General features: G+C 35.2%; 7 protein-coding genes across 7 annotated transcripts in view; 6 read left to right on the top strand and 1 right to left on the bottom strand.

The window, feature by feature from the left end:
• CBG20702 overlaps nucleotides 1–24,111 on the top strand; it is a gene marked incomplete at both ends in the record, with an annotated part of 30,183 nt that overhangs the window by 778 nt on the left and 5,294 nt on the right. Inside the window, 2 exons of the mRNA XM_002631490.1 lie at nucleotides 16,588–16,702; nucleotides 21,031–21,121. Coding sequence (XP_002631536.1) covers nucleotides 16,588–16,702; nucleotides 21,031–21,121 — 206 coding nt within the window. The remainder of the gene's footprint in view (nucleotides 1–16,587; nucleotides 16,703–21,030; nucleotides 21,122–24,111) is intronic.
• CBG20710 lies at nucleotides 1,512–2,006 on the bottom strand (the record flags this gene model as incomplete). The annotated part of the gene is made up of 1 exon (XM_002631496.1): nucleotides 1,512–2,006. One exon carries the CDS (start codon nucleotides 2,004–2,006, stop codon nucleotides 1,512–1,514), a length of 495 nt encoding a protein of 164 aa, XP_002631542.1.
• CBG20708 lies at nucleotides 3,917–7,186 on the top strand (the record flags this gene model as incomplete). The annotated part of the gene is made up of 4 exons (XM_002631495.1): nucleotides 3,917–4,000; nucleotides 4,047–4,119; nucleotides 4,867–5,432; nucleotides 5,516–7,186. The coding sequence occupies 4 exons, from the start codon at nucleotides 3,917–3,919 to the stop codon at nucleotides 7,184–7,186; spliced, it is 2,394 nt and encodes a 797-aa protein (XP_002631541.1).
• CBG20706 lies at nucleotides 18,144–18,828 on the top strand (the record flags this gene model as incomplete). Its single annotated transcript, XM_002631494.1, has 3 exons — nucleotides 18,144–18,219; nucleotides 18,460–18,674; nucleotides 18,718–18,828. The coding sequence occupies 3 exons, from the start codon at nucleotides 18,144–18,146 to the stop codon at nucleotides 18,826–18,828; spliced, it is 402 nt and encodes a 133-aa protein (XP_002631540.1).
• Nucleotides 20,072–21,010, top strand: CBG20705 (the record flags this gene model as incomplete). Its single annotated transcript, XM_002631493.1, has 3 exons — nucleotides 20,072–20,147; nucleotides 20,198–20,344; nucleotides 20,496–21,010. The coding sequence occupies 3 exons, from the start codon at nucleotides 20,072–20,074 to the stop codon at nucleotides 21,008–21,010; spliced, it is 738 nt and encodes a 245-aa protein (XP_002631539.1).
• CBG20704 lies at nucleotides 21,859–22,837 on the top strand (the record flags this gene model as incomplete). The annotated part of the gene is made up of 4 exons (XM_002631492.1): nucleotides 21,859–21,934; nucleotides 21,985–22,131; nucleotides 22,275–22,672; nucleotides 22,727–22,837. The coding sequence occupies 4 exons, from the start codon at nucleotides 21,859–21,861 to the stop codon at nucleotides 22,835–22,837; spliced, it is 732 nt and encodes a 243-aa protein (XP_002631538.1).
• On the top strand, nucleotides 23,456–23,966 carry CBG20703 (the record flags this gene model as incomplete). The annotated part of the gene is made up of 3 exons (XM_002631491.1): nucleotides 23,456–23,531; nucleotides 23,570–23,775; nucleotides 23,835–23,966. 3 exons carry the CDS (start codon nucleotides 23,456–23,458, stop codon nucleotides 23,964–23,966), a joined length of 414 nt encoding a protein of 137 aa, XP_002631537.1.

Here is a 24,111-nt window from a genome sequence, read left to right as displayed (position 1 = left end):
GCCCAGGAAAGCTTTCGCTATCACTTGTATCAAGGCTCCATGCTACCCAGTACCCGTGTGCAGACCCCGTCCGATCGTCCTCCTAGGACTCTGCCGCTCTGGCTGCAACTGCAAAAAAGATTTCTATCGTAACAAGTTGGGAGAATGTAATACTGATGAGGAGTGTGACAATTTGACTGAATAATACTTATTGTTTCTGTGAATGGCTTCTTCGCAATTTTTTCAATAAATTTTTCTAAATGCATTTTCAAGTTTTTTCTGCATTATTGAAAGAGATACTGTACATTTTTTTCATGACGATTTCCTGTTGATCTGCCTAGAAATTTCCAAGGTTGTTATGGACCGGAACTAGTTCACTTCAAAAGAGTATAACCTAGCTAAGCTCTAGCAAGCCTAAATACGCTTCAACTGTTATTAACAAACTCGGAGTAGCCTGAGCCAGCGTGGTGCTAGCTAAGTGTAAGAATAGCTGAGCTGAGCTTTAGCTTACTTGAACTAGCCTAAACTAATCTGCGTTCGCTACATCTTAGCGGAGTCCAACCTATCCAAGCTCAAGCTAGCCTGCTCTAGCTCAAACTACTCTTAACTAGCCTGAACTAGTAACTAGAATGAACATGCTTAATCTATGATAGCCTACCACTTTATCTTAATTAACTCAGCAAAGTTTCCTAGAAAGATAAAAACCCGGTGTCACAATTTTTCGCACAAGAATTCGTTTTCAAAAGCAAAAAATTCAGAAACTACTCTCGGATTTGCATACAATTCCGATATTTCCAAAAAAAAACATCGATAATATCTGTTAAATTTTCGATATTATAATGTCAATCTATTGAAAACATCAATCCAGAAACTGCATCAACATGCTATTCGCTCAAATGGTCGAAAACCATAAAGCCCTATAAGTAGTAGTGAAAGTACCTTTCTGGTGCAGTTTTCTGCCCACTTTTTTCGCTTCTTTCTAAACACCTCAAAACACAAATTTTTACTGATAAGCAAGCCATAACCACCACCAACCTCATACTTAAACACCATTTCACTCCTATTATCAAATTTGCTCCCATGTCAGAATGGTAGTGTGTATGTTTAGTATTCGACAGACAAAAGTTCGAATCTAGATCAAAATTAAAAAGGATAAAAGTTAGGTGAAGAGTTAATGAAGTCGCAAAATATTCAAAAAAACTCCGTCAACCAAACGAAAAAGTTGCCTCATTAACAATATGCAAAAAATCAGCCGTTGGAGTGAAAAAAATTGTCGTCGGAGTGAAGGAAAAAAGACAAGAAAAATCAGCCATCGGAGTGGAAAATAGTGCACAGTCTGCTCTGCGGCAGCGATATTGTTATCTATTCTTTACCATTATTTCGGTTTATTAAATGTTGTGCAAAGATTTGAAACCGTTAACAAATATAGATTTATTGAAATTGGCACAAGATTTACAAATTAAAAACTTTAGAGGGTGTGATTCTGATTCTTTTATTCAACTGAAGAAAGTGAGCACAAGTCAATTCAATTATTATTTTTCGTCATCACATCTACCTGTCTTTTGTATAAAAACAGCGGGACCCTCCTCTCCCATGACTGGCATGTTTTTCATCTGTTCAGTCATCTTTGCAATATGCATTTGCACCACATGGTTCCTCTCTTTGACCTTCATCGCCAACGCCGCCCCTCTTGTCTTTCTTTCGATCTCTTCATCGAATAGATCTCTTCGTTTATTCATACGAATGACTTCATTATCGCGATTATGCTGTGCAGCCTTCATCTTGTTCGAGATCTCCTCAATTTTCAAATCGAGCTTGGCTATTTGATCGACTTCCAACAGCCTTTTTCGATACTCCTTCAATTGTTGAGGTGGCATTTTTTCCTCTTCTGTAGGACCGTTACGTGGAATCGTATTGCGAAGCACTGGCGGGTCGGATGGCAGGCTGCTTGAATATGGCTGGCTGATTGCTAGTTGACCAATTCCTCGGTCGACTTCCATTGGTTGGTCTGAACTGTCTCGACCCATGTTCTGAAATTATTTAATTATATATTGACAAAATTCAAAAAACATAAAAATGAAGTCCGTTACGGAAAACTTGAATGGAGAAAAGGAATGGAGAACATATGTAGGTGTCAAACTTTCATATCATTTAATCCTTCCTTTTAAGCTTCTTTTAAATGGAAATGTTCTGCTTGAAGTGTCAAAAGTACACCAGTACTATTGACGTAACAGAAGGATTAAGTAGAAACAATAGGCAGATGATGAGAGGAAAGTGTCAATCATGCAGCAGAATGAAATGTGTAATCGTTCCCAAGTTCAAAACTGGCGGTGAAATCATACCTCTGAAATCAGAAAAAGTCCTCAAGGAAGCGTTTTACAATCCTGAAACTGGATTCTGTGGCATTAATGAGCTGCAAAGAAAAACCAAAAGACCAATCAAAGAAGTGAAACAATTTCTCAATGAGCAAGATGTGTACACTCTTCACAAACCTGCTAGAAAGAATTATCAAACCGAAAGAGTTTACATTCATGACATCGATGAACAATGGCAATCAGATCTTGTTGAAATGATACCATATGCAGCTGAAAATAATGATTTTAGATATCTCCTGACAGTTATAGATTGTTTCAGCAAGTATGCGTGGGTGGTCCCACTAAAATCTAAAACTGGTAAAGAAACAGCTGATGCTCTAGAATCCATTTTCAAAAAAAGAAAGCCTCAGAAAATGCAAACTGACAATGGAAAAGAATATTACAACAAAGAGATGAAAGCTCTTTTTAAAAGTTTTGATGTTCATCATTTCTCAACATATTCAGGCAAGAAAGCATCCATTATTGAGAGATTCAATAGAACTCTCAAAGAAAAAATGTGGAAAATGTTCACCCATCAAGGCAATCACAAATGGATAAATATTCTAGACAAGCTTGTTTCCGGATACAATAATCATTTTCATCGTAGTATAAAAATGACTCCAACTGAAGCTTCCAAGAAAGACAACGTAGATCAAGTCCACGAAAATCTATTCCCATCAACTGAACCGTTAGAAGCTCCTCTCAAAAGTAAATTCAAAATTGGTGACACCGTCAGAATTACAAAATATAAAGCCATTTTCGATAAAGGATATTTACCTAATTGGAGCACCGAAATATTCAAAATCACAAAAGCTCATCCGGGAGAAGTCACAACATACTCCATTAAAGATTTAGCAGATGAAGAGATCAAAGGAAAGTTTTATGAAGAAGAACTTACTCTGTTTAATAATGTCAATGAAGAATACAAAATAGAAAAGATACTGAAACGTAGAACTAGGAAAGGAGTAAAAGAAATGTTTGTAAAATGGTATGGATATCCTGAAAAATTCAATTCATGGATTCAAGATAACTAAACACTAACAACCTTAACTCTATTATCTTTAATTTCAACAATATTTTCACTCATAATCAAACAATAACATTTTGTGTTTTGTACAATACTCTTTGAAAAGGAAGCTTTTATTGTAACGTCAGGTCTTGATTGGATAATTCTATCATTTTGTTTAGATACATCGAACACCAACAATGGGTAATAGTAATAGTATACATCTTCTTCCATGAAAATGTAATCTTTTGTTGATTCATAGTAACTGTTTCTAAACTCTTTAGCAAAATTGTATTGCTGAACAGCATTAAACTTGTCAAAGTCAAACTTTAAACAGTCATGAGGATACCGCTCTGAATTTAACTCGACATAAATTTCTTCCAATCCACAGTTATCAAACTTACCTGCATTCAGATAATTGTTATCTCTATTGCTCTGCAAAGCAACCACTATATACTTTATTTTGTCATATTTCGTTCCCAATTTCCATGTGAATTCTCTATTTCCATTAGGTATATTATAACTTTCCAACTGTCTGGAAATAAAAGGCATCTGTACAAGCTTGCTACTCTCAAAAATGTTCAACAGTTTATTTTGCATTTCAAGACTAGGAACAATCTTTGGAATAATCCATTGTAATTTTTTAATATTTATCTTAGCTGTATGTTTTTTAGCATCATTAGATGTAATACTATTTTTGTTCTCAGGAGATCTGTAGAGAGTTAGCTGATGCTTTCTACCATAAACTATTTTATTATAACATTCAGCAAAACCAAATATGTGAGTTAGTGGGATACAGAAAGTAATACTTCCTTTTCTATTTTTTGTATATTTGTTTATCTTGTATGTAATAATATCTTTAGTTTCTAGAATCCACCCAAAAGTGTTTTGCTTGTTCATAGTGCTGCTATAAGTTAACAACCCCTTCATCAAACTAGCTCTACCAGGATCCATTATACTTTCAACTTGCATTCCATCCATGCTATAAGTTGATCTATCAAACAAAAACATTGGTGCATTATTAGTCAAGGATACTTCATCTGCTTCAGCCAATGCAGTGTCATCTGATTTCAATAGTTCACATTCCATATAAATATAAGATTTGTGTAAGTGTAGGTATTGATCACACGTTTCTATGACAAAATTGATTTCTCCATGTTGATTCAAACTAGATCCTGAAGAAGGAAATATGCTTATGAGATTCTCTTTTTGAATTGAAGTATCGCTCACAATAGGCGTATCAACTACAAGCATTTTGTCAACAGCTTCTATCATTGAGCTAATTTAAAACCTGAAATTTTATAAATAATATTTAGAAGTACTAAATGCGCATATTATCGGTGTTGCTATTTTTGAATGTATTCAAAGAAGCATTCAGCAAACCTATTATCTGCACAGATAACTCCCCTGTTCAATATTTCAAAATCCCAAAATTACACAAATGCAATTATCATCGAATTCTCAATAGTCGATCAGAACTTGTGCAATACGAGGTTTTCAAGCCAAACATTATTGAATATGTTTCAGATGCAAAATTATGTAAAAAATTGGTTAGCGAAGTATCAGTGTACACCGATTTCAGTGGTTATGAACACATGGTGGAAAAAGAATTGAACAACTATCCCATTACACTGTCTGAATGTAGAGAAATGATTAATAGTAAGAAATGTGGGTTTGGATCTTTAACAAAAGGTAGTTCTAACACATGGAGCACCAATAACAAAATTGATGTGGATTATCCAAACAGATTCACCAGCTTTTTCACTCCAAAGAGATATTACAAGGAAAATTGTATTGTTATTGAAACAAAAGTTTACTCACATTTCAATCAAACAAAACCAACCAATATTATGGCTGATATGAACAATTGTAAATATCAAGACGGCTTTTGTGAGATCAAGAAAAATGAAATCATCACTTGGGATGTCAACAGAGAGCAAAAATGTCAATACATTTCGATTGGAATACTAGACGGAATGTATAGCAACAAACTTTGGGTTAACAATAAAAACCAAATTGCTCTCAACTTTCAATCAAACAAAACTATTCAAGATTGCAACTCGAACCTAATGATTAGTGATGAAGGCTTTGCTGTTAGAAAAATAAACAGAGCTTCAACGCAGTATTCTCCAAGGCAAATTCCCGTCTCTTTCCATCACACTCTCAAAGGCTACAGCCCGACGATGATAGAAGAAAACGTGAACAAGAGGAGCAAAGAAAGCAGCAAGAAGATAATCGAAGACGTGAACAAGAAGACATTAGAAAACGTGAAGAACAATCGAGACGTGATCAAGAAGATGGTAGAAGACGTGATCAAGAAAGGCAAAAACAGAATGAGGCAGATTTCGAAAAACGGAAACAAGAAAAATTGAAGAAGGAAGAAGAAGCTGAGAAAAAGAAGCAAGAAAAGATTAGGAAAGCCCAGGATGAGGCTGAAAGAAAATTAATACAACAACGGCAAGAAGAAGATTGGACTGTTCATGATGAGAAACCAAAAGGTGGAGATAATCGCAGCCCCCCAAAATCAAACAGAACCAAAAGAGAGATTCCAGACCATCGATCAGAATTTGAAACTCCTAAGGAACCCGCCATCTTTCAACCATTACCACTGCCAGACTACGACGAGTACCTAAAAATAAAACAGGACTGTGAAAATTTCCCAAGTTATGAAGCTTTCAAGAATAGTCGAGATGGATGTGATTCGCTAACAACCTATACAGATTTCATTCACAAAATTGCCAACTTTGAGAAAGAACAGCAGTTGAATTCTTCCACAGATGAAAAATGGCAGCCACTACCTTTCCCTGGTTACGAAGAATTTCTGAGTATCAAAGAAGATTGTGACATTCTCCCAAGTCATGCCGAGTACAAGACTATCAGAGAGAGTTGCGATGCATTCCCAAGTTATACAGAATTCATCAAAAGAATATCTAATTACGAACTGTTTCAAACTGGAAAGCAACGCATAAAAAGAGAATTGTACTCCGACTTCCAAGCAGCAGGAGAATTTCAATACCTAGAAAACCAATCCAACAACCTTTTACGACATACAACTGAAGTAATGTGTGATATTTTCAACGAGCAAAATGAAGTTCTTGAAAGTCTCATCAGAGAAAATCCAAGAAGATTTATTCAAAAACAGCTCAACCATACAGCCGTTAAAGTAAGATTTATCGATACTCAAGATTCTAATGGAATTGTTCAAGTTACATTCTGCAAAGAAATTGATGAAGAAGAGATTGACTTTTTAGACATTACTCGTTTCGATGGACACAAATTAAGTATTGCTCTCACACTCGGACAAATTCCAATCAAGATTAAAAGTCTTGGAGATAAAATTTGGTATTACAAGAATGACAATTTTGGAGGAGTCATATCCAGCAAACCACAACTTCACCCAATGATTGATTTTAGAACCAACATTACCAACATGAAAAGCTTCAAAGAATTTGATTTGAAATTCCTAGATGATAAAGTGATTTTCCATGAACACATTTTGTTAGACTTGAAGACCAACATTGAAGAAGAACTGATCGAAGAAATGCGAGAAAAATCTGATGTCTCTATTCAAGTACATGCCAGTAACCAAGATTCTACTTTACCTCACGAAATATTAGACGATGTCGAAGGATTCTTTGGAAAATGGTGGCTTAGAATTTGGAGAGTTGGTGTAACACTCGGAGTTGCTGTAGTTTATATATTTGTGGGTAGATCAATTTGGATGATACTTTCACCCAAAACCTTTATTGATAGGAGAAATAATAACAGAAGAAGAAGAGAATATGAGGCTGTAGAATTAAGAGAAATGGTACACCGCCCATCTGTTCAATCTCTCACTGTTGATTAACTTTTTATTTCAAATAAATGAGATTTTTCTATACAAACGGTCCAGAACAGGCTAAAACTTCTAGCTACGTAATAATAAGTCCTAAAGAAAATGATAAAATTGAATTGGTAGATAATCATAAAGAATCGTCTAAACAGGGTGTTCCATCAGAACAACTCAAAGATTTAGCAGCTGAATCATCTAAAACAAAAGGGTCCGGAAATACATTTAATAGCAAACCAAAAAAATCGAATTCACAAAAAATAACAAAAGATAATAACAACTTTTTAAAGATTCTCAAAAGCGGATCAGGATTCAAAAGAATTTAGAGAATGTGTAACTCTATATGAATATCACAATCATTTGTTTCAATAAGATTATTATTTTGATCAACAAGTTTCAAAGTTAGTGTGTTACAAGCATTTAAAGTTTTATGATAGATCAAATTTATTGGTTCGTATCGTATCTTTTTGTCTTTACCAAACTTGCAAATAATGTTGCTTTGTTTTTCGTTCATGAAAGAGTCGCAAATAAGGTTGCATGATAGATATACGAAATTTTTTTTATCATTATTCAATGTTCCTTCTACTTTTAATAAAGCAATCGAGTTTGCTTTGAAATTCTGAGGGAACTGATAAGATTTCTCGTTTGAAGTCAAATTAAGAAAGAGGTGGACCATTTATTAATAAATTAAATTATGTCAAATGATTTTAGAGACTATTCCATAAAAAATTATTATTCTGTTAGAAATAATAATCCTTTACTCCCTAGTTCAATAAGAGCTTGTATAATTGGAAAGTCTGGATGTGGTAAAACTAACTTGCTAATGAACTTATTGTTGGATAAGTTTGAAGGAACTGATTATTTAGATTATGACAATTTGTACATATTTTCTACTACACTGTTCCAACCTTGTTACCAAGCACTCATTAATGGGTTTGAAAACGGTTTAACTAAAAAAGATATTAGAGAATGTTTTAGAACACAGAATTTTATGGTTGAAAAAAATGATAAAAAAAATATAACTATACACACTTCAGAAAACTGTGCTGATATTCCAGACCCTAGCTCTATTGATCCTAACAAGAAAACATTGATTATTTTTGATGACTTAATGCTTGAGAAACAAAACAATATAGAACAGTACTACACTAGAGGAAGACATAATAACATTGATTGCTTTTACATTTCTCAAAACTATATCAAACTTCCAAAGAATACGATTAGAGAGAATGCTAATTTGTTTATTGTTTTTCCTCAGGACAAATTAAACTTGGACTATATTTATAGAGATCATTGTAGTGAGATAGATAAGACAAAATTTCTAGATATGGCGACATCGATATGGAAAGACAAGTATTCGTTTTTAAGTATTGATAAAACTAGTGAAAAGGACAGTGGTAAATTTAGAAAATTGCTAAAGTATTTTTGTATTTTTTAATTTTCAATTGTTTTTAAAGATATCACCTGCAAATTCGTTCAGCAATTTTTTATTGAAGCTTCTCTTGATATTAATTTTGGTGAGGGTGTCATCAAGCCCATCAACGATTTCTTGTTGCTTCTTTCTAATTTTCTCTAATTCTTGATCATTTCCTTTTTTGGAAAGTTCACCTTCCAGTAACTCATTTCTCTCTCTTAGACTAACAATTTCAGCTTCCAACATTCCAATATATCTGCATGCTTCCTCAAGTTTGGTAGTAAGAGTTTCTATAGCATCAGAAGACGCGCCTAATAGTCCAGCCAAACTAGATATCTTTGCTAATAATAATGAAAAGGATTTTTTATTCTCTAAACCCTCAAGTCTACTATTGAATCCGGCTATGAGATTATTTATTTCCGTGGCATATTTATGTGCTTTTGAATTACCATGCTTACTTAGTCCTTCTTGTAACCAAGTTTGTACATCATCATGAGATTTAATAGCATCCAGCAGAGATTCAATTTTCTCAGCCAGAGTGTCAGACATTACATTACTTGTGCTTTTCGTCTTTACAGTTTTTTTCGTGGTCGTCATCATTTATAAATGTGGAATTACATTATACTTACGACGATTTTAATTTTTACAATGATCCTGTATGTAGTAGCATATTTTTGTAAACAGAGACTCACTCCATATAGCTCGGATTTTATATTACTGTTAGGAATGATTCTTATGTTTGTATTATCTACATGCTTCATATACAACCTTGAAACTGCTATAACAAAGATTTCAAGTGCATTATTTGATTCCAACAATTTGATGGGGCAAGTAGCTTCAAATTTGTTGAAAATTCGTCCTCAGTGTGTTACAACTTTGAATTCTACTCAGTGACGCAATTGTTGTTTCAATTTTTTGGGGGTGATACTATTTTTGAGATTACATTTTTTTGGGGCTTATGTTTTTTCGGGTGCTTCTCGACCGTGAAGAACCTAAGCACTTAAGCATCTAAGCATCTAAGCATCCAACCCCTCAAGCACCAAAGCCTCAGAAATTCGTTATAAAACAAACAAATAAATGAGTGGTAGGTTGTACCTATATGAAACCGATTTGTCAACCGGTAAAACACTAATTGTATCTTCTCTGAATCATTTAAATTTCACTCGAATGAATGCTAAAGAAATGTATTCAAGACAAGAGTGTGTAATAGATGGAGATTGGACTATGAACTATGCTAGAGATAAGTTACTAAAAATGTTGAAAAACTATCGTAATAATAGAATGTCTTTAAAAGTGAGGAAATTATTTTGTTTGAAATCCGATACTAATCTTATTAGAATATGCAATCCACCATCGAATCGAATAATTGATTTACCAACATCCACCAAAGTTCCAAAACAATTGGAGTCAAACAGAAAGCATCTGCAATCAGTTCCTCTCAGAGGGAAGATTGATTTACTCTCCAAGAGTGGCAATGTCTCACAGAGAGACAGTTTAAAAGTTCAAAAGGATTATCAGCCATCGCACAAAAAACAATTCGATCTGCCAATGATAGGTGGTAAAATATCGTTAGACTATAAAGACATACTAAAATCTTGGAGTTGAGGTGAAACTACTTGGTGATAGAAGGTTTATCCTGTTTGGTTTGTATAAGTTTTGTGTAAGAATTTACATGGGATGTACATTGGTGTACTTGGAGTGCCTAAGACTATCAACTACTAAAGTTTTAGAATCCGATATTCAAGTAAATTACTCCCAAATCTTTCTTCTTAATTTTTTTCTGTTTTACCAACTCATCTAAAATCGCATGAATTTTATTATACTCGTCTTTGTTACCAGCCTGATATGACCCAATTGATAATCTCAACGAGTCAATTAAAGAATTAGTATTTGATGGCATAAATGTAATAGAACTTCCTTGAGAACTTCCTGATGTCGCCGCCGGGGTCTTGGTTACAAAATAATTAGCCTTTATAAACGCCCACTTTTCACTTGAATCAGCATTATACCTTTTACTATTTTTATCAAACCCTTGATACAACCCATTAGAACATAATAATATCGTTTGGTAGTTTTTAGTATCTTCTGTACTGACCTTTTTCAAGTTGGGAGACTTTTTAGTTAAAAGTTCCATTAATCCTTCAGTTGCTGTGTATTCATCATTGTTAACCTTGATAATATTTTGATCAAATGAGATGAATTTATTTCCTATGCTATATTTTTTCTCATCTTTGTTATACTTGATCGAGTACCCAGCATTGCTTCTATCAGTTCCGTCTTGAAGATATCCAACAATTAGATTACTTACTACATGTGGTTGAGGAGGACTAGGTAGAGATGGTGGTAAGATTACTGAGGGCTGCTTAATGAAACTTTTACGATTTGTTTTTGGTGTCGAAGTGGATGGAGGTCCTATAGAAGGTTGAGAAGGGTGTTTAAAGTTGTTCAAAGTTTCTACAATTTTGTTCTTTTCATCAATTATCTCTTCTTGAAGTTTTTTGTTGGATTCTAGAATTGGTTTAAACACGTCTATCCTGTGATCTTCCATCTGTTCCAAGTCGGTTCTCTCTTGTAAATTCTTTATTTTATGTTCTTTTCTGTTTTTCAAAAAGTTGTTTACTATTTCATTACGTCGTTTTGGGTCATAAATTTCTACCACAGAGTGCATTTATTACAGAAAATATTATTAATATTGCGAAAAAGTGTATAAAAGTACTGAAATTTTAGGAGAGATTGAAATGTTATTTTTTAAACTATTTAAATGGAACAAGTTGATTACAAAAAATTGAATAGGGATCAACTACGTAGACTAGTTAGAAATAGAACTGGAATGAGCAGTGTTGATGTTAGAAAGATGAGTGTGGATGAAATGCGTAAGATACTTGAAAACTATGATAAAGAAGAAGCAAACAAGCAATCTAGTTTCCAAATGAGGGAACTATTTCCTTTTGATAAAACCGTTTTTAGTGAGTACAAAGAAGTTGGTGATACGTTAAGAGATACTTTTCACATTGGAGATTCTAAAACTATAGAATCCTTTTTAGATAAAAAGGAAACTGACATTATAAACGACATTTTTGAAAATAGTGTGAAAATATATGTATCCTTAGAATGTGAAATGATAAAAGAAGGTACAGAAGATAAACGTATAGCTCATTTGACTACAAAAAGTGTATTATTGAATCCAGGTGATAGTAGGATTGACTTCATGAAAAATATTAAATCTGATTTAGTAAATAGATTAGAAGAATATCAAGCTAATGGTTCTGGTTATAGATTAAATAGAATCATAGGATTAAGAATATTTCAAACAAAAATCAAACCATTATCAGGATCAAAATATATCGAACTTCCTGATTGGATAAAAAATAAAAAGGCTGTGATTAATATTCAGAATATGAAAGATGATAAATGTTTCATGTGGTGTATTCTAGCACACTTATATCCAGTTGAAGAAAACCCCGAACGAGTAAGCAAATATAAAGAACATGTTTCTAAGATTAATTTTGATGGTTTCGAGTTTCCATTCCAAGTTAAAGATGTAGATAAGTTTGAGAAGAGAAACAATCTAGCTGTTAATATTGTTACTTATAACGTTGAAGATTGTGGGAAGAGAATAGAGTCATATAAAGTTTCTAAAAATATCAAAGTAGATTTAAATAGAGCTATAAATCTTTTACTTATCACTAATAGCTCTGGAGAAGGACATTACTGCTTAATAAAAAATATAAATAGATTGATGAACACCGGTAATGGTAATTCAAACAAGTTTTGTATTAGATGTCATAATTGTTTCACGAATGAGGAAAGATATAAAAAACATCTCGGCGACTGTATGAGCAATGCTCCAATACAAATGATTAAACCTTCCAGTGATTATATTGAATTTTCTAATATTCAGAAAACGCAAAAACATAGATTCGTATGTTACGCCGATTTTGAATCTGTTATTCCTAAAATTGATAGTGTTAGTAATTCTCCTAACAAGTCTTGGAGTGAGAATATCGGCAAACATGTAGCTTCTGGATTTTGTGTAATTGTTGTTGATTCTTTCACTCAAAGTATTTACGATATGAAGAGCTATATTGGATATGATACTATTTTAAAATTCAATGAATATATCTTAGATGTTTGTGAAAGACTGTTGAACATACCAGATAAGAAAATGATAGATTTGACTGAAGAACAATGGGAGGAATATAATAGCTGTAAGACGTGTCATGGATGTGGAGAGACAATGATTGATGGTTTTGAGAAGGATATAAACAACAAAAAACACCTTGAGAAAATAATGAATAAGGAAGATGCTTTGAAAGAAATAGTGTATGATCAAATTGATTTTATGGGGAAAAAAACAGATAAGGTTGATTTCAAACGAAATATGAAAAATGAAATAGATACTATCAAAAGAAAAAATGAAATCATTAAAAGTAATAAGACAGTTTCCAAGGAGAATAATAAAAATATAAGAGAGGCTATTAAAGATATAAAAGATAATAAAGCAATTTTAAAAGTAAAGTGTGAGGATTTAAAAGTGGTTAATGAAAGTATCAAAGAACAAAATGAAATCATTAAACAAAATAATAAAAATATGAGAGAAGCTAATAAAGATATAAAAGATAATAAAGCAATTTTAAAAGTAAAGCGTGAGGATTTAAAAGTGGTTAATGAAAGTATCAAAGAACAAAATGAAATCATTAAACAAAATAATAAAAATATGAGAGAAGCTAATAAAGATATAAAGGAAGTTGAAAATGATATCAAAGAAAATAATAACATGTTGAAAGTTAGAGATCATGACCATTGGACTGGTGAATATAGAGGGGCTTTATGCAATGGATGTAACTTGCTTAAGCGTAAGAATAGGTTTATACCAGTATTTTTCCATAATTTTAAAGGCTATGACTCGCATCTTATTATCAGTGACGAAAAATCTAGTCAAATGTTGGAAGAAAAGAATGTTGAAATGAAAAGCATTTCAGCAAACATTGAAAAATTCATCAGTTTTAGTAATCACTTCTATAATGAATTCAAAAGGTGTGAAATTAGATTTTTAGATAGTTTTGGATTCATGCCATCCAGTTTAGATTATCTAAGCAACAACTTACAAGATGATGAATGTGTAATAACAAAAAGTTATTACAAGGATGAAAACACGTTCAAGCTACTGAGACGCAAAGGTGTTTATCCTTATGATTTCATGGACTCGTTTAAAAAGTATTCTAACACAGAACTTCCTCCGATTGAAAACTTTCACAATACCTTGTATAATAAGGACATAAGCAATGATGATTATGAATATGCTCTAAAAGTATGGAAAGAAACAAATTGTAAGACTTTAGAAGATTATACTAGAATTTATATGATTAATGATGTTTTACTGTTGGCTGATGTCTTTGAAACTTTTAGAAATGTATCTCTTAAAGAATACAAATTAGATCCATGTTGGTACTACACATCTCCTGGATTAGCTTGGGATGCCATGTTAAAGAAAACTGGAGTTAAGCTACAAACAATTAAAGATATTGAAATGTATAACTTTATTGAGAAAGGTATCAGGGGAGGTATGTGTAATGCTATGTTGAGATATTCTAAGGCTAACAATAAGTACATGTCAAATTATAATCCTGAAGAGGAATCAAAATACTTACTTTATCTAGATGCTAATAATCTTTATGGATGGGCAATGAGTCAAAAATTACCTTATGATGATTTTAAGTTTATAAATGTAGAAGGTTTCAACTTAAAAATGTTAGAAAATCTTAATTCTCAAGGCAAGGGATGCATACTTGAAGTTGACTTAGATTATCCAGATAGTCTTCATGATAAGCATAATGATCTACCATTTTGTCCAAACAATAAAAAAGTTGGTTCTACAAACAAATTAACAAATGATTTTAGCCCAAAGAGAAATTATGTGATACATTATAAATCTCTCGTGCAAGCTTTAGAACATGGTTTGATGTTGAGAAAAGTTCATCGTGTAGTTACTTTCAAAGAAAGCAATTGGTTGGCATCTTATATAGAATTAAATACCAACTTGAGGAAAAATGCTAAAAATGATTTTGAGAAAGACTTTTTTAAACTTATGAACAATTCTGTGTTTGGTAAGACTATGGAGAATGTTAGAAACAGAGTAGATGTTAAAGTTGTATCAGATATGGATAAAGTAATGAAACTAGCTAGTAGCAATAATTTTAAACAGAGACATATTATAAATGAGAATATGATTTTGGTAGAGATGGCACAGAAAAACATTAAACTAGACAAACCTATTTATGTGGGATTATCTATTCTAGATTTGAGCAAGTATTTAATGTATGAGTTCCACTACGATGTTATGCTACCAAAGTATTCTTCAAATTTGAGACTGTGTTATCAAGATACCGATTCATATATATACGAAATCAAAACTGATGATGTTTATGAAGATATGTTAGCTATGAAAGAACACTTTGATTTTTCGGATTATCCCAAAGAAAATAAACTTCATAGCATTGAGAACAAAAAGGTAATTGGTAAATTCAAAGATGAGTTAAATGGTAGAATAATGACTGAGATTGTAGCCTTTAGACCTAAGCAATATGCTTTTAAGACCGATGAAGGAGAGGAAATGAAGAAAAATAAAGGTGTTAAGAAAAATGTAGTTAAAAAGGAAATGACTTTTGATGATTACAAGAATTGTTTATTTAATAGAACTATTGAAAGAAGACAACAAATGCTTATAAGTTCTAGTCAGCACCAAATCCACAGTGTAAAACAAAATAAAGTTGTGTTAAATAATTTAGTTGGTAAAGATAAAGAATCTAAAAGGTATGCTGTAGATAATATAGACACACTAGCTTTTGAACATTATAGAATTCCTAAATCAAAGTAAGTATCGAATTTTTATAATCATGTTTTTCTAATAATTTTAATAAAAGTATACAGTAGTATCCACAATGATGAGTATCAAACTTTTGTATTTGGAATGTAGAAAGAGTTATTTGAGAATCTAGAATGTTTTGTTTTAAATATCTAACTAGTTCGTCAGGGGGGTCTAGACCGAAAGAATCAAAATAGTAAGTTCGCTTTCATTCTTTTTATAACACACCCAATGGGTTCCTTTGTTGTTCATACTATCAAGATTTACAACACCTACTTCCATTTTTTTAGGCTTATCAGGAAGAGTGTCACGCATAAAAACTCCTCTAAAGTTTTTAATTTGTAAATCTTGTGCCAATTTCAATAAATCTATATTTGTTAACGGTTTCAAATCTTTGCACAACATTTAATAAACCGAAATAATGGTAAAGAATAGATAACAATATCGCTGCCGCAGAGCAGACTGTGCACTATTTTCCACTCCGATGGCTGATTTTTCTTGTCTTTTTTCCTTCACTCCGACGACAATTTTTTTCACTCCAACGGCTGATTTTTTGCATATTGTTAATGAGGCAACTTTTTCGTTTGGTTGACGGAGTTTTTTTTGAATATTTTGCGACTTCATTAACTCTTCACCTAACTTTTATCCTTTTTAATTTTGATCTAGATTCGAACTTTTGTCTGTCGAATACTAAACATACACACTACCATTCTGACATGGGAGCAAATTTGATAATAGGAGTGAAATGGTGTTTAAGTATGAGGTTGGTGGTGGTTATGGCTTGCTTATCAGTAAAAATTTGTGTTTTGAGGTGTTTTAGAAAGAAGCGAAAAAAGTGGGCAGAAAACTGCACCAGAAAGGTACTTTCACTACTACTCCTATAAAAATGGAATGGTGGTAGAGGAACTTCACAAAGTTCTCTGCAAGGAGAATATTGAAAAAATGATTATGATTATTTTGCTCTTGGCAATTCTGGCTATTGGATCCGCAAATGGACAGGCTGTCATCCGTAAGAAAGGTTCAACGTTATTAAATCTCAATTACAGTATTTTGAGCAACAATACAGCCACCAGTGAATCCATGTGACACTTTCCAGTGTGCTGCCGGTACCAAATGTAAGCTCCAAGACTCTCTTTGTAGAACGGGTCCATGTTATGTACCTACTTGTGTGCCTATTGGGGACTGTCTAGGGAAGAATCAAGAGTGGTCGGATTGTGGATCGGCTTGTCCAAAGAGATGTGAGCAGAAGGAACCGGTGAGTCTACCGTCATGTCCACAGCCTGTATCTCTATTGCCAGGTGGCTTGCCCAGCAGTGTGCCGTCCGGGATGTGTCTGCAAAAAAGGATTCTGCCTTAGAACATCGGGAGATTGTGTTGCTGATGTTAACTGTGGAACTTTGGCTAAATAATATTCTTGTGTCTTTAAAACGCTTCTCTGCAATATGATTCAATAAACGCTTTTTAAATCATTTTTTAAGATTTCTATTTGGCTTCCACCTACTTCGAAATAAAATATTGTGATTTTGTCATGCGAATTCCTTTTTGGTCTTTTCAGTTACATTCCGGATATCCACTTGAATTAGGGAATTGTAATAGTATAGTTTTCCCCAAACAGTCTTTGTTTTTTTTTTCCGTTCCAAAGCTCTATGGTTTCAAAAAATGACGAAATCTCTTGTCTTCCATCCTACTAGCGAAGTTTATGCTAGCTTGAACCAGCGTGAACTACTTTTAACTGAGTTGCATGATCTTGAACCTGCTAGCTGATTGTGAGCACAGTTGACCTAAACTTAAGCTAACTAGAACTAGCCCAAGCCGCCGGTGCTTGCTGTAATTTAGCGGAGTGCAACCTATCCAAGCTCAAGCTAGCTCCAACTACTCTTAACTAGCCTGGACCATCTTAAAGGTCGGGGGACATGAAAAAAATAATGTTCTCGAAATTTCGTTCAAAGATGCCCCTCGAGGAGTTGAACTTGTCGAGGCGAGTGTTGAAGGTGCGGCGCCGCTACCGACTGAGCCATGCGGGCAAAGAGAAAGCGCACGCCCGATTGCATACATAAAGGCGAGGACGACAGCTGTACGCAGAGTGACATTAAGCGTTGTACACCGTGACGGTAGAATGCATACTCTAGCTACAAAAAAACTACGAAAAATCTCCTGTCCCCCCACCTTTAATGCTACCTAAGTTTTCGGTATATATATATATATATAGCTTAGCTGAGCTTAATCTTACTTGAACTAGCTTAAACTAGCTTACTCTTGCTTGATCTTAGCCGAGTATCACCTATCCCAGCTCAAGACAGTCAGCTCAAACTACTTCTGAATACCCCTCAAAGTGAATAATTTACCTATTTGCAGTTAGATGAATACGAATATTCACTATGATCGTTTTATTCTAGAATCCAAAAAAACACACATTTTCTTCAAAATCAAAATCAATCGTTGCATTTTATTGCACAAAAATTGGTTTTCGAAAACCAAAAATCCAGAACTTTTACACATTTTGCATACAATGCCAAATTTTCCAACAAAAATCGAAAATATTTGTTCAATTTTTGATAATCTACTGAAAACATTAATCCAGGAACGGAATCAACATGTTATTTTTACAAAACGGTCGAAAGTCAGAAGGTCCTATAAAAATGGAATGTTGGTAGAGGAATTTCACAAGGTTCTCTGAGAGGAGAATCTAGAAAAAAATGGCTATGATTATTTTGCTATTGACAAGTTTGGCTATTGGATCCGCAAGTGGACAGGAGGATGCGGCTATTATCGGTAAGGAATATTCTGCGTGTTTTTAAGACACATTCTCTGAGAGAATTGAGATCGGGTCAACATTCGATCGGGTCAACATTCGATAACAATGAAAAAAAATCAAAATGGACCTAGGAGGTTGATATTGTATACCCACCACATACAATATCAGACTCCTAGGTCCATTTTGATTTTTTCCATTGCCATGGTGTTTTCGAGTTTCTCAGAGATTGTGTCTTAAACGCCAAGCAGAAATTTTAGCACCAATAAAGCCGCTACCACCAGTGAATATGTGTGATACTGTCAAGTGCCCTGCTGGTACTAAATGTGTGCTCCATCAAATCGTTTGTGTAACTACACCATGTGATCCTATACCTACGTGTGAACCTATTGGAGACTCCAAATGCCCAGGGAAGAATCAAGTGTGGTCGGATTGTGGATCCGCTTGCCCAAAAAAGTGTGAGCAGGAGGAGCCGGTGAGTAGAGCATCGTGTCGTATCTTGTGCAACCAATTTTCAGGTAATGTGCCCAGCAGTCTGTCGCCCGGGATGTGTCTGCAAGAAAGGATTCTGTCTTAACAAACTGGGACAATGTGTTGCTGATAAAAACTGTGGAATTTTGACTAAATGATATGTATCTGTAAATCGTTTCTCTGCAATTTTATTCTATAAACTATTAATTATCGGATTTCTATGCCTTCCGCCTTCTTCAAAAAAATAATGTGTGTTTTCCATTATAATTCAACAGTTGACCTTTCCAGTGACATCACAGACATCCATCGGACTCGTAATTCCTTTTGTCTGATTCCCGAAACATTCTTTATTCTTTTTTTTTTGTTCCAAATCTCGTCAGTTTCTAAAAAACTGACGAATTTCCTGTTTTCCATCTTTCTAGTTCTACCTTCAAGCTGCCTTTCAAATGAGTATAACCTGACCAAGTTCAAGCTAGCCTATGCCAGAGGTGTCAGGAATTCCGACTTCCGAGAAACAAATTTTACTTCCTACTTCCGACTTCCGACTTCCGAAAAACGCACTTTACTTCCTATTCTCTAATGTCACCAACGACTTTTTGCATAAAAATTACGAGATTTGTCTGTTTTCGACCAGAAAAAATGGAAAAAAATTGCCAAAAATTACCGCGAATAACATAAACCATGGTCCGAAATAACCGTAGGCTACCAAAACAGCTCGATTTTTAAGAGTTTAATTCCGACTTCCTAATTCCGACTTCCTACTTCCGGGCGTTTTTCACTTCCGACTTCCGACTTCCGGGAATGAAATTTTACTTCCGACTTCCGAGTTCCAAAATTTCACTTCCTGACAACTCTGGTCTATACTAGCTCAAACTAGTCCCGACTTGTTTGAATCATCGTGAACCAGCTTGATGCTAGCTAATAGTAAGCACAGGTGAGTTGAGCTTTAGCTAACTTGAACTAGCCTAAACTAGCCTGAACTACTCTAATCCAGCTCGATGGTAGCTGAGCAGAAACAATTTGAGTTTAAACTAGCCTGAATATTCTTAATCTGAGCTAACTTAGTATGCCTGATCACCATTATTATTTCCAGAATGGAAAATGTTTTCCAGAAGAATCGAAATCAGTCGTTGCATTTTTTTTTGCACACAATTTCATTTTCAAAAACCGAAAATCCAGAACTATGTGTTGCGGAATTTGCATAAAATTGTCCAACAAAAAAAGTATTTGTTCAATTTTTGATTTTCCGCATATATTTTTGTCAATTCATTGAAAACATTAATCCAGGAACTGAATCAACATGTTATTTGCTCAAACGGTCGAGAATCATAAGGTCCTATAAAAATGGAATGTTGGTAGTGGAACTTCATAAAGTTCTCTGGGAAACGGAGAATTTCGAAAATGACTATTATCATTTTGCTATTGGCGTGTTTGACTGTTCGATACGCAAGTGGACAGGAGGAAGCGGCTATCATCGGTAAGGAAAATTCAACAGGGTCTTATAAGTGTCAATCAAAGATATTGCAGCCCCAAAAAAGCCGCTTCCAGTGAAGCCAGTCCTTCCTTCTATCACCTGTGCCAATGTCCTGTGCATCATGAATTCCACCTGTGTGATGTATGAGGCTCTTGACGGGAAGATGAAACCATATTGCTTGCCAATTGATTATGAAAACAGTAAGGATAGGGGAAAGCTAAGGCAGCCTAGCCTGAGCTAGCTTGAGTCAGCTCAAGCCCATTTTAAAATAGCTTAAGGTAGCTTAAGATAGCTTGAGCTAGCCTACACTAGCCCAAGCTAGCTTAAGCTGGCACAACCCAAACTTTTCAGCCTGTGCCTATACCAAATGCCCAATCAACAAGAAATGCGTAATGGTCGAGGTCACTTGTGTCAAGGCTCCATGCTACCCGGTACCCGAGTGCAGACCCCGTCCGATCGTTCTCCCACCCATCAAACCATATCCAGTTGAGCCACTTCCCATCGAAGCCGCTCGCAAGAAGCGTCAAACCGATGTTACATGTCTTACCGCCAAATGTGCCACACCTGGAGGATGTGCAATGACTCGCCCCTTAAATTGTGACACTCCTAACTCCGATGGAAGCTGCCCACTTCAAGCTGGATGTGTACAAGTGAATCCATGTCATACTATCGATTGCGCGGCTGGAACTCAATGTGTGCTCCATGAAATCGTTTGTGTAACTGCTCCATGTAATCCTGTACCTACTTGTGAGCCTATTGGGGACTCCAGATGTCCAGGGAAGAATCAAGAGTGGTCGGATTGTGGATCGGCTTGTCCAAAGAAGTGTGGGCAGAAGGAACCTGTGAGTATGCCATCATGTCCATAGCTTGTACGATATATTTCCAGATGGCTTGCATAGAGGTATGTCGTGAGGGATGTTTCTGCAAAAAAGGATTCTGTCTTGACAAATTGGGACAATGTGTTGCAGATAAAACTTGTGGAGTTTTGGCTAAATGACATCTTGTTTCTGTGCATCTGTAAATCGCTTCTCTTCACTCAATAAACAATTTAAAAATATTTTTCTCGCTTCCAAATTCTTCCAAAAAAAAAATGACTCCTTGTCTTGTTTGTGTACCTAATCTTTAATTGGTCATCTAAAGTTGTTAAGTAAGCATTGATTCGTTTAAACCGTGCTGTTCAGACAACTGTAGATCCAAATAGACTTCATTTTTCAAGCCAATCCCTTTTTGATCTTTGCCCCTGCGTCGCATGCAATCCAACCCAAGAATATGTCCATGTCCTGCTCGTTTGCAGGGCTCATGCGACCCAATTACAGACTACCGTCCCCTTGAATCGACTGAACCAGATGACCCCTGTCTCATCACTGAAAGTGATATTAATACTACATGAAAGTGAATACTTGGTCTCGTTGGAGTGCAATCCAAATATATATTTTTTTTTCCAAAAAATCTAAATCAGTCGCTGCATTTTGTTTTGCATAAAAAAAAGTTCGTTCTCAAAAACCAAAACTCCGGAACCATTCTAGAATTTGCATATAAATTTGATATTTCTACAATACTTGTTCAATTTTTGATAATCTACTGAAAACGTTAATCCAGGAACGGAATCAACATGTTATTTTCTCAAAACGGTCGAAAGTCAGAAGGTCCTATAAAAATGGAATGTTGGTAGAGGAATTTCACAAGGTTCTCTGAGAGGAGAATCTAGAAAAAAATGGCTATGATTATTTTGCTATTGACAAGTTTGGCTATTGGATCCGCAAGTGGACAGGAGGATGCGGCTATTATCGGTGAGGAAGGTTCAACAGGGTTCTTTGAACGTTAATTACAGATATTTCAGCGCCAATAAATCCGCTTCCAGTGAAGCCAGTGCTACCATCTATCACTTGTGCCAATGTTCTGTGCATAATGAATTCCACCTGTGTGATGTATGAGGCTCTTGATGGGAAGATGAAGCCATATTGCTTGCCAATTGATTATAAGAACAGTAAGTCTAGGGCAAAGCTAAGAAAAATGAGCTAGGCTAAGCTAGATCAAACTAGTTTAAGATAGCTTGAGCTATCCTAAACTAGCCTAAGCTCGCCTGAGTTCAACTGAGCTATCCTAAGCTAGCAAACCCAGAATTTTCAGCCTGTGCCCACACCAAATGTAAATGCCTCGAGAAATGCGTAATGGTCGAGGTCACTTGTGTCACGGCTCCATGTTACCCGGTACCCGAGTGCAGACCCCGCCGGATCATCCGCCCACCCATCCAGCCAAATCCTATCGAGCCACTTCCAATCGAATCCGCTCGCAACAAGCGTCAAGCAGAGGTCTCTTTGGACAATCCGCTGCCAGTGGTACCATTGAATCCATGTGATACAGTCAAGTGCGCTGCTGGTACTCAATGTGTGCTTCATGATGCAGTTTGTAAAGCTCCTCCATGCAATCCTATACCTACATGTGAACCTATCAGATGCCCAGGTAAAAATCAAGAGTGGTTGCAATGTGGATCGGCTTGTCCAAAGAGATGTGAGCAGAAAGAACCGGTGAGTGCCCTGAGCGTGTACACCATGTCCACAGTTTGTATAACCAATTTCCAGGTGTTGTGCAAAGCAGTGTGCCGTCCGGGATGTTTTTGCAAAAAAGGATTCTGTCTAAGCAAATCGGGAAAATGTGTTGCTGATAACAACTGTGGAATTTTGATCGAATAATTTTCTTGTTTCTGTTTTTTTTTTTTGTAAATCGCTTTTCTTCATTCAATAAACAACCTTCAAAACAAAACTGGACAGAACTAGAGACCCCAACTCGGGTGCGACGATACGCGTGGCGACATGTATCATCTGAAAGCAGTCAGCTTCCTGATTCCAAAGCCGGCAGTTTTCGAGGGATTGCGATTCATTGTAGTTTGAAGCAAACCACAAGGTTACTTTTGGGAACGCTGATTACAGTATAAAAGTCATTTTCCACCACCTTGCACTGAATTTGATGTTAATGTTGCCGCATGAAAGTGAATAATTTGACTAGTCGCAGTTCAGTACAACTATTCATTTTGATGGTTTTTCTCTAAAATACAGTATACATATTTTGACAATTTCACAAAAATTCTTTTCCGAAAACCAATAATCCGGAAGTCTTTTATAATTTGCATACAATGGTCCAATACAACGAAAACTTTTTTTTTCAAATTTTGTCAATCCATTGAAAACATGAATCCAGGAACGGAATCAACATGTTATTTGCTCAAACGATCGAAAATCATGAGGTCCTATAAAAATGGAATGCTGGTAGAGGAACTTCACGAGGTTCTCTGAGAGGAGAATCCAGAAAAAATGAATATGATCATTTTGCTTTTGGCAATTCTGGCTATTGGATCCACCATCAGACAGGAGGATGCGGCTATCATCGGTAAGGATGATAAGGAGTACTTCGGATGTCAGTTACAGAAATTTTTGCACCAGTGAATCCATGTTCGTTGGTCAAGTGCGCTGCTGATACTCAATGTGTGCTCCGCGAAATCGTTTGTGTAACTACCCCATGTGATCCTATACCAACTTGTGAGCCTATTGGCGACTCCAGATGTCCAGGGAAGAATCAAGAGTTCCAGAAATGTGGATCACCTTGTCCAAAGAAGTGTGGGGAGAAGGAGCCGGTGAGTGTCCTTAGCTAGAACATCATGTTCTTAGCTTGTCCGTAACAACTCATTTCCAGATGGCTTGTATAAAAGTCTGCCGCCAGGGATGTTCCTGCAAGAAAGGATTCTGTCTTAACGAGTCGGGAGAATGTGTTTTGGATATTAATTTTGGAGTTTTGACAAAACAAGTTTCTTGTTTTTTTCAATAAACCATTCTGACTAGCTTTTTTTGACTTCCGCCTTCTTCCAAATAAAAACAGACACCATGTAATATTTATGTACCTAATCTCTAATTGATCTCCTAAAGTTGTTGAGTAAGCCCTACTGATTGTTTGTTCGCACCTGTTGTTCAAA

The sequence above is a fragment of the Caenorhabditis briggsae genome (assembly GCF_000004555.2).
Source record: "Caenorhabditis briggsae complete genome, chrV, whole genome shotgun sequence".
Taxonomy (NCBI): Eukaryota; Metazoa; Nematoda; class Chromadorea; order Rhabditida; family Rhabditidae; genus Caenorhabditis; species Caenorhabditis briggsae.
The sequence above is the reverse complement of the archived record's forward strand: the minus strand, read 5'-3'. Positions and strand labels throughout refer to the sequence as shown.